Raw genomic sequence first — 10,800 nt, 5'->3', positions numbered from 1 at the left:
GGGGGTGTGGGGGGCTGCTTCCTGCTGCAAAACACACTCCTGGGGGGCAGGAGGACCTATGCCCCCTAGATCTGTGCATGAGGTGGAGGGCTACATGATGCCCACTGTGAGCTCCCATCCTGCTGCACTCCCCCAGCGCCTCTGCAGCCGGTGTGTGTGACCTGACACTGCAGAGAACAGCAGAGCCATGCAGGAAAGCTGCCTGTCACTACAACCTCCACACTGCCCTTGCAGGCATCCCCTGCCTGCACGGCTGCAGCAGGGGTGGCAGCATGGGATTGCATGCAGGGGATGCGGGCAGCGCAGAGCTTGCAATGGCAGGCAGCTTCCTGAGCAGTTCCACTGTTCCCTGCAGTGCCAGGTCATACACGCTCGGCTGCAGAGGCCCTGGGGGTGGGCAGCAGGGTAGGGAACATGAGTCTGAAGTGGGAAGTGGTCAGCATGCAGCCCCCATCCTGCATACAAATGTGGGGGCATGGGTCCTCCCTGCCCCTTGGGAGTGTGTGCAGAACCCTCCCCTGCTCTGCTTGAGCCCACAGCGGGCAGCCCACCCTGCTCCCACCCTGTGCACAGCTCTAGGGGGATGGGGGTACCCCCTGCCCACTTGGAAGAGTGTGCAGCAGTGAAGAACCAGCCCTGTCCTACCCACTGCCGAGAGTAAGCCACCTGTGGCCCCATCCCACTCCCCGCCAGGGCCCTGTGGCTGCACACTGTGGCCCTGGGCACCAAGCCCCAGGCACTGCTGGGTTGGGCAGCAGCCCTAGCCCAGCCCTGCTCAACTCTCTTCCTCCTATCCTCCCTATGAGGGCCTCAATGTCTCCCAAACTTACCTGTGGGAGCTGCTCTCCAGGTTGCCTGGTGACCATGGTGCCCCCTGCCTGATTGCTCACTTCTCGCTCCCTCCCTGCCCGCTGCATGGGTATTAAAATGAGTATTTTAATAAGTTTACTTTCTAATTCAAAAGTAAAAGAGTATGTTCAGTTTAATTATCATATTTACTTGAATACAAGATAAGGTCCATACCTCCAATTGGCCTGGGGAAAAAGCCCCATATCTTATAGGAATTCTCACTAAATATATTGTCCATCATTAACCTGCTGCCAAAAGCAGTATTACACTCAGCAATGGAAACCAGCTATGAAGTTGATTAAATGTAGCCAACACTGAGCATGACAATAAAACACATAGCCCACATTGGACAAACATAACTTGATCTTACCCACAAAAGGCCAAGCAGCCCATCTGAATAAGACGTGGTAGTGCCCATTGAGTGCAATTTCCTTCACTGCCTACTTTTTTTCCAAGTCATGGGGTACCACTGCAGTGCATGCATTTTGACTTCCTCTTCACTTCTACAGCTGAGCTGTGCCTTTCTTTCCTATTTCCAATTATGCCTCATTCACCAGCCTTAAATGTCTGGCAAACATAATGAAATGGGGCCACAAACAGTTCACCCAGGATCCCTCTGTCAGCCCCTCAGCCTCACATATGATTAGTGTGGCTCTACCCCCTCTGAGGTAGACCCAGACCAGATTCCCCTGTTCCTTATCTGCATATCAATTTTGGAGTATCCCAGGACTCATAACAAGAACACTTGGTTCCAGTAATGAGTCGGGGGTAATTAACACATGGATGTTTTGTAGGGGGTCTCTGGAGTACACAACCATACTGGGCAATGCTGTGCTATGAGGTCACCATGGCTTGATATGCTGTTGACTCTGGTGGGGCCCAGCCCCATGAACTATGTTGTAAATCACAGGTTTTTGACTTTGAACTAATACCATGACTAGTTTGTACTAAATGAAGGGCCGCTCGTATGGTTAAGGGCTTGCAGGCCAAGCCCTACAAGGAGAGACTAGGGCATCTGGACCTCTTCAGCCTCTGCAAGAGAAGGTTGAAGCCCCATGTGGCTGCCTATAAATTCATCATGGGGGCGCAGAAGGGAATTGGTGAGGCTCTACTCACCAAGGTGCCCCTGCGGGTTATAAGAAATAATGGCCATAAGGTAGCAGAGAGCAAATTTAGACTGGACATTAGGAAGAACTTCACAGTTAGAGTGGCCAAAATCTGGAATGGGCTCCCAAGGGAGGTGGTGCTCTCCCCTACCCTGGGGGTCTTCAAGAGGAGGTTGGATATGCATCTAGCTGGGGTCATCTAATCCCAGCCCTCTTTCCTGCCTATGCAGGGGGTCGGACTCGATGACCTATTGAGGTCCCTTCTGATCCCAACATCTATAAATCTATGAATATAAGTAAGTGCCAAAATACTGTGTTTATGGAGTACTTGTGCCAAAATTTACAGCAATTTGAAAAAAAAAATAACATACATTAATGAGCTAAGTTTATAGGTATTATATGCAAATTGCTACATGAATTTTTAATTTCAAGTTTATTGCTTACAAATTTGTTCCTCACTTCTATGTGATCAGGAAGAAAAGAGTCTGACAGTAAGGAGAGGGGAAAGAGGCTACCGAAGCCCCCAGGAAGGAAGCAGAGTGGAAAGGGCCTACCAGAGCCCCCAGATGCATTTCTTCTGCTGTAGCCATAGGAACAGGACAAATTCAAGGCAAACCTTCAATAATTAGGTGCTTTATGTGGAAAATTATAAACAACTTATATTTTTTTCCATTTATAGAATCTAATTATTTGGGGGTTGTCTTATAATCAGGGTCATCTTCTATTCCACTAAATATGGTAGTTGATAGGTAACATAAGAGGAGGAGTTATATTATTTATTTAGAGATATTCACTTCCTTCATGGAGCACACTGCAAAGATTAGCAGATAAAGTAAAACACATCTTAATGCCATTTTAAAAAATTAACTTCAGTAAAGGTTGGCTCCTAAATCAGGATTTCAGTCTAAAATAAATGGCCTGAATTTCAAAAGTTCTGAGTACCTAGCAGCTCTCATGAAAATTGTATGTAAAAATTAACAGAATCATATTAAGTTGCACATAGAGCAGGTAGTTGATCTTTTCTTCATTTTGGAAAAATGCCTGTAACAGAATAGAGGGTGAACTATGGTAAAGGATATATCTTCTAAGATTATGCTTACTGACCACAGTATGTCACTGCTTTTTCCATACATTTGGCAGAGGGGACTTTGATCTACTACTGGAAAGAGTACTATCTATGGTTTGATAGGACTAAGTTTCAGAGTTAGGATTTAAGTTGGAAATTCTCCAAATTCAGGTGTGTTTGGATGGAATCATATCCCTTTCTCCCTCCCTTCTATTCTCTATTCTCTCTACAAAAATGTGGTATGACTTATTTCATATTGATTTCTCTGATGCAAGTTATCTTTGATGTTTGCAGTCTAGGAAAAGTTTATAGTTAATTGTTCTCCCTCTTCTTTGGTTGATTAGCTATCCTTACAACAGCAGAACAATAATATTTAGGGTTTAGGAATTACTGTCATTTTTATGGCTTCATTGTAAGTGCAATTGAATCTTGAAATGAGAAGCAGATATTTAGAATCTAGTAAAATAATTTCCCACAAGAGTATTCAAAAGCCATGCTCTTGAAACTTAATTTCATGTCCCTTTAAATCCCTACCCAGGCCTGCAGAAATGAGCAGTCCAGTTGCAATACCATGAATTCAGTGAGACTGTCCTTGTACCTAGGGATAATCTTTGTGACTAATGCTTGTAGGACTGCACCCTAGATTTTGGAGAAAACTTTAGTGGTGTCAACTTCAGGTGGTTCACAAGACTTCAGATAATTAAAACATCAGCAGAAAATCTTTTAAATTATATTTTATTTTTAAAAATGGAAACAGATTTTTTGAAGACTGCACAGTTTTCATCAAGGCTACAACTGACCACTACCTATCAAATTAAGATCAAAATTAAAGAACGTAAAGTGCGAGTATGCTAGTTCAGCATTTCCATCGGTCATGTCAAGATCATATAAAGCTCAGCAGGCTACATTTGGAATTAATCTAGCATGGTAGTGGCCAAGTCCTTTGCAATAGAAAAGGGTTTCATAAACTTTTCCTGTAGAAGAGCTCATGTCACTAAGTACTGGTCTGTTCTGGCACATCTCCACTACAGGGTCAGCACACAAGTGATTTACTTTACAAGTGCCTTAATTAGGGTGTAACAAACAAAATAAAATACAAAATTCAGCAGAATAGAAGTAATGGAAGAATAAGAGATATTTTAAAAATAAGGGCTCTTTACTGAAAGTTTTTATTTTCTTCTTTTTTGTGTAGGTTCAACATGGGAGAAAACATTACGACAGATTGGTTTTGAAAGGTAAGCAGTCAATTTCTCTCCTCAACAGTCAATTTCTCTCCTCAACATGAAGTTATAGCTTAAAATACAAAAAAAAAGGAAAGAAGAAGAAATGGACATACATATTTAGGTTGAGAAAGTTATTTATTTTAATTGATCCAATTTATGTGGGGTATGGAAATTAACAAGGATTATATAAAGACTTACTGTATATATACTTCACTTGGGGGGGGTGTTGTTTCTGTTAGCAAAAGTCAGCTTGGGCTTCATGTGATTCAAATCTGGTTCATAGTAATTATTGCTGGGGCAATATAATGTATAGTGACGGCACCACAATATTTGGTTAGAATATGAAAATATTATCCTTCTCCATATTTTTTCATGAGACTCCTAACCTATGGCGGACAGAAAGAAAGGAATGTTGGAAAAGAATAAGCCTGGTAGAGCACTATTTAACGTCCAGGGAAACTCAGAAGCCTGAGTTTCTCAGGCTGAGAAATTCTGAGTTCTCAGAATTCCTGAAGTGCAAAGGCATCCTGCAGCCAGACTTAACCCCAAGATCATTGTACCAAAAGCATTTCTTTGGCAATTAAACTAGACTTGGTCCTTATAAAGACTAATCTGTTCTTGAGGCTGAAATGCTCAACTTTCTACATGCTCCTGTACAAGAGTAAGCACAATATTCTGCCTTCCAGGCCTAAGGAGTTTTTATCTTTTCTCAATGCTCAATATTTCTAGATTGCATAAGAGTGTTCTGCTACAAGGCAAAAGGTAGATCTGTACTGGACTCTGGATGTAGAGGAAGAATTAGAGTGTATTTGTTTTTTAATGTTAAATATGTATAGGCTGCCTGATGTCTGACATCAAAACAACAATAGCCAGGTCCTTCTGAATGCTGTGATTACTCACATGAATCAGAAATTTGACAGGGAGCCAGTTGATATAAAATATATGGCTACCTTAAAGGCACAGTGATACTGAGGAGATGACATCTCTCCGTTTTCATTATCTCTGTCTGGCATAGTCTCCCCAACAGTTCAGTTTTCTTGCCTTGCTGGCCAAATGTAAATACCTTGCTGGCATAAATTTTATTTTATTTATTTGTTTTGTTTATATGACTTCCTTACCAATATAGGCTCAGAGTAGCTTACAGTTAAAAAAAAAAAAAAAAAAAAAAAAGAACAAAACAAAAATGAAACCAAAAAACAAAATAACGTTTAACAGTAGATACAATGTTAAACAAGATGTATGCTTTTCTAGTAAAAACATCCCAAACAATACCTTAACTTAACCATGCTTGTTAAATGCCTACCAAATTAAAAAAAAAAGTTAATGGTTAATTCATTGAATCAGAGTTATAAGACATAAATCAGTGCCAGGAATTTTTAAATTACAATAAATGTATCGTTAGACTTAATTTATGACCAGGTAACTCACCACCTAGACAAGAGAGAAGAGGTTGACATGGTATACCTTAACTTCCAAAAAGCCTTTGATCTGGTATCCCACAATGTCCTCACGAGAGAATTGGAGGATTGTGGGCTTAACTCTGAGACAGTCAGGTGGGTGGGAAACTGACTGTGGGCTAGGACCCAGAGAGTCCTAATGAACAGATCTGTATTGTCCTGTCAAGAAGTGGCCAGTCGTGTGCCACAGGGGTCCGTGCTTGGTCCAGTGCTTTTCAACACCTTTATCAATGATTTGGATGTGGGGGTGAGGGGCTCACTGGCCAAATTAGTGGATGACACCAAGTTATAGGGGAGTGTGTTCATGTTTGAAGATAGGCTACAGATACAGGTGGACATAGACAGGCTAGCAAGTTGGGCGGATCAGAACCAGATGAAGTTCAATGTTGAGAAATGTAAAGTGCTCCACCTGGGGATGAAAAACCTACAGGCTTGGTTGAACCGAACTGACCAGCACCACGAATGAAAGGGGCCTGGAGGTAATAATAATAGACCACAGCATGAATATGAGTTGGCAGTGCAACACTGTAGCCACTAGGGCAAATCGTATTCTGGCATGCATCAATCAATGCATCTTCAGCGAAACCAAGGAAGTGACTTTTCTCCTCTACTCAGCACTGGTGACACCTGGAGTACTGCGTCCGGTTCTGGGTGGTGCAGTTTAACAAGGATGTGGATAAGCTTGAGAGAGAGTCCAGAGGAGAGCCATCTGTATGATCACAGACTTGCACGGCAAGCCATATGAGGAAAGGCTGAGGGATCTGGGACTCTTCAGCCTGAAAAAGAGATGGCTGAGAAGGGACTTGGTAGCTGCTTACTGCTACATTAGGGGAGTACATCAAAGGCTCGGTGAACAACTATTCACCAAGGCACCCTTGGGGAAAACCAGGAGTAAAGGCCACAAACTCCTGAAAGACTGTTTCAGACTCAACATTACGAAAAATTTCTTCACACTCAGGGTGTCCAGATCGTGGAATAGGCTTCCTCCAGAGGTGGTACAATCACCTACTCTGGAAATCTTGAAGAGGAGACTGGACAGTCACCTTGTTGGGGGTCACTTGACCCCAGTTGTCTTTCCTGCTTGGTTCAGGACCCAATGATCTTCCAAGGTCCTTTCCAGCCTTTCAATCTATGAATCTATGAATTCCCCCTTTATTCTGATTAACATCCTCAGACCTTGATAGCAGTTACATTAAAAGCTGATTTCTATGTCACTCTTGTCTAAAAGCATTTCATTTCACTAACTTCACCCAACCAGAAATATTGGCTGAACACTGTACCATTGTAATATCAGCAAAAGTAAGGGAAGATCAATACTATCGCATATCTTAAAAACAGAAAGTGTTTGTGTTTGTGGGGGGGGGGGGGGAGTGTTAAGCTTTCAAAGAACTGATGAAGTCTTATTCATTTATTTTTTTTGTAAAATCATTTTGAAACCATCTTTAATTATATTAACAAAATATGAAACTTGTTTATATAGTCCACTATCTATACATTTATATTTGACATTATTGGTATTTTATTGTGTATGTAGACTAAAGATTATAGCAAGATGCTTAGTGCCATATTGCTTGGGACACTATGCAGAAAGAATAGTGTCCCAATTAAATAATTAAATATTATTTTTAATGCTTTTGGAGTAATAAATATAAATTACTTTGGAGTAAATAAATATTTATAGGTTGACACATTTGATTTCCAGGAGGTTAAAGGAGCAAGGGAAAAAAAGTTAGTGTTTACATCAGTAAACTCCAGTTTTTTTACTGGAATTGATTTTCCTTTTTATTTTCACAGACTGCTGTTGGTTTAAATGCAGAATTACAGCTTAGTAGTGAGGGACCTTTCTAACCACTTGTGCAGAAATTGCTTAAAATTACCATAGGGTCTGAATGAACCAACATGACCCTACAGCGTGATTCTCAACCAGGGTGCCATGGCACTCTTGGGGGCCTTGAGATCCTTTCAGGTGTTCTGTGGGATACCATGCAATGTCAACACTGTTAGGCGTGCAAACCTGATTTACAAGATAAATTCAGAGGGAATTTATACACATGCTCTGGGAGTGGTGGGGACACTTTAATTAGAGTGGCTTTGAGAGGTTTAGTTAAAGCACCCCCACCACCAATTTTCAGTGTGGGCGGGCTGATACACATGACGCTGGAGTCTGCTGGAGTGTGGTAATTGCCACGCTCCAGCAGACTCAATTATAGCACGTTGGAGCAGCCTCATTGCATGTTTATAGGCACCCAGAGATTTCAGATAAGAACCAGTAGTGTCAAAGCATTCAGATCTGTTGTAGACTTTCTAAGTTCTTTGCAGTGAAAGAATTGCTCTATTCGGTAATCTAAAAATGAGTGAAAAGAAAGAACTAGTATTTTTCGAGGGGTTCCTCAAAACTAAAAAAGTTAAGAAACACTGCTCTGACTTGTAGAAATATCTGCTCTATATTCAGTGTATTTGTATTTTAAATGTGCATTTTGTTTTTCCATGCGTTAGAGAAATTAAGACTTTAATGCATCAAATAAAACAAAAGAGCTCCTTCTACCAAATAAGAACAGTGGACTAAATTAATTTCTGGCATGAATCACTTGACTCCAGCAGAATGATAACAGTGATGAATTTGTCCCAACATTTTTAAGCTGCCAGACATAGTGATTGCATTGCCACCTTAGAACTTTGCACAATGGGAAAACCTTCACATGAGAGGTTCTACTGATAATTTAGAAGCTAAACAAAAGTTCTGGCTGAGATGTTAGCCATTGAACTCTCATCTGGTGAGCCAACCCTTTAAGGGAAACCAGATAGTCTGCATTATGCTTCAATCAGATTGGAATTACTTTTTAGTGTGGAGTGTTTGCCTCCAAAAAAATGTAACAAAAGTTTTGGCTCTGGCACACTTTGTCTTCTTTCAGAGAATTACTTCTCAAGGCTTGCTGAACTTTGTCTTTACTCATGGGTTTTCAGAATCCTACAGTGTGTTTTCACACTTTCCATGAGAAAATTAATCATGTTTAATTTAATCATATTTAAACTCAAGCTTAAGCTTAGTCCCTAGCTGCTTTCATGAAACCTCCTTCTGTGGGTGAATGTCTTATAAACAAATGGCTTGCTGAGTGGCTATAATGCAAGAAATAAAAGTGTCATGAATACAAGTCTCCTGGAGATAATTATCCAGAGATAGGCCACAGAATTATTTTCCTTGTCATCTTTAGACATTTTCCATCTTTTGTGTCTATCTTAGACTTGCAGGAGAAAGAATTCAGACACATGTTCTGTCAGTAGTTGTTAATCAGAACTGCAGAAATTGCTTTCTTTGCAGAAAAGGACTCAGGAAATGTGTGCATTCTTGTTTCAATTTCCCAAAAGTCAGAGACATTAAGGCTTGGTTTGATCTGAAATCCATCCAGAATTTCATGCCGAGAAGATTTACATTATGAAAGATTTAAAAGCTGACCGCTTACAGAATGCCTGTGTCTTTGGGGCATTTTTTAGTTTATGGGGCAGTAGAGGAGACATATTTCCATAAAGTCATTTGACCTAATTCTCTATATTCACTTAAAAAATCTTTAATTGGAATAAAAAGCATTGGATTTATGAATGGAGTAAGAATCAGTATAGTTTTAACATTACTTTTGTGAGTAAATAAAAACTTACAATTCCATTTTATTACAACAGATCTGTAGGAGCTTTAGTTAATAATCATCCAGGATTTTAGACCATTAATTTTGTGACCAGGAATTAGACCAAAAATTCCTTAATTGTGACATCTTATTGGACTTTGTCCATTTAGAGGCAGACTGCTTTTGACAGCATAGTGAATCTGGAAGATATAAAACACATTGGACCTTTATGGAAAGTATACATTTTCAGCTGCTAGGACTGATAATATTGGGTGCTTCTGTATTGTGGAGTTATGCTTTTCTAACAAGTCACATCTAATTTTATTTCTTAAACAGTATTTCATTCACAATAACATCATACACTCTTATAGGGCATTGTGAGGAAATGCTAGTTCTTTTGTTGTTTCATTTTTTTTTTAATTCAGTTATCATCATTTGCCGTTGCTGCAAGTCATCCCAAGCACTTCTGGAAGACAATTCTGAGGGTGCCTTGGAATTGACGGGTCTGCTAAAAGACCAAGCTGAAAATATGAAATAACCTCCCTCAAGCAATGAATTTGGGCCTATGACCAGAATATGATCCTAGCATATCACAGGAAATATTTTCATATTCTAAGCCAACATAGGTAAACCGAACCAAAACAGACAAACTCCAACCCTTTATAAGGCTTGAACATTTGAGGCAGTTTTTGCTGGGGGGAGGCTGTCTTCTTTTTTATACAGTCTTAATTTTCTGAAAATTATTATCAGATGTTTTTGGAGGGAATTTGTCTGCTTTTATTCATAATTTAACTGTCAGAAACAGACTGAGGAGGTTCAGTCAGATCTTGTTTTTGAAGCTTTTCTCTATTTAAACAGCCACATTCTCCTATGCTGAAAGCAGTCATTGCCAGAGGAGACAAAGGGTACAGCAGGGACTGGGATATACCATACTGCCTATACTCCTTTTGATGTATGCAGCATGCATAATTTATGTTCATGTAAACAGAAGTGAAGCATGAATACTGAAAGGAGAATGTAACCCCTGTTTACAAGCACATCTTGGTTAAATACTAGGCCTGTGCGAAGTGGCTAGTATTTGCTACGCATTCGGATTTGGCCAATTCGGGGGACAGTGATTCGATTCAGTGATTCGAATCACTATCCAGAGTTGATGGAATCGATTGCTGGTGATAAATCTCCAAATTGCCCAGGCCCATCCCCCCTACCCCAGCAATGGCTGCCTCACCCACCCCAGCTCCCAGCTCTTTGGAAAAGAAAAACTACGGCTCACCAGGTGCTGCCGGATAGGGGGGTGATCCCCGCTGCCCCCCACTGCCCCCCATTGCTGTGTGGGGGGCTCTGCATGAGCCCTCTGACCCCCCCCACACCCCAACCCCCCCACTGGTGCCCTGCCCAGGCCAGCTCTGGCCCTTTAAGAAAAAAAATAACTGAGAAAAGCCCAGCACTCACCACTCCTGCCGGTGGAGGGGGGTGATC

At 41.1% G+C, this 10,800-nt stretch overlaps 1 protein-coding gene across 1 annotated transcript in view; it reads left to right on the top strand.

Annotated features, from left to right (window-relative positions):
- The window catches only part of LOC102376224 (piezo-type mechanosensitive ion channel component 2-like), a 518,739-nt gene that overhangs the window by 244,509 nt on the left and 263,430 nt on the right, over positions 1-10,800 (top strand). The window contains 1 exon segment of the mRNA XM_025212438.1: positions 4,214-4,256. Within this exon segment, the coding sequence (XP_025068223.1) occupies positions 4,214-4,256 (43 nt within the window).

The sequence above is a fragment of the Alligator sinensis genome, unplaced genomic scaffold (assembly GCF_000455745.1).
Source record: "Alligator sinensis unplaced genomic scaffold, ASM45574v1 scaffold480_1, whole genome shotgun sequence".
Taxonomy (NCBI): domain Eukaryota; kingdom Metazoa; phylum Chordata; order Crocodylia; family Alligatoridae; genus Alligator; species Alligator sinensis.
Note: the sequence above shows the minus strand (reverse complement) of the source record. Positions and strands in the feature narration are given on the sequence as shown.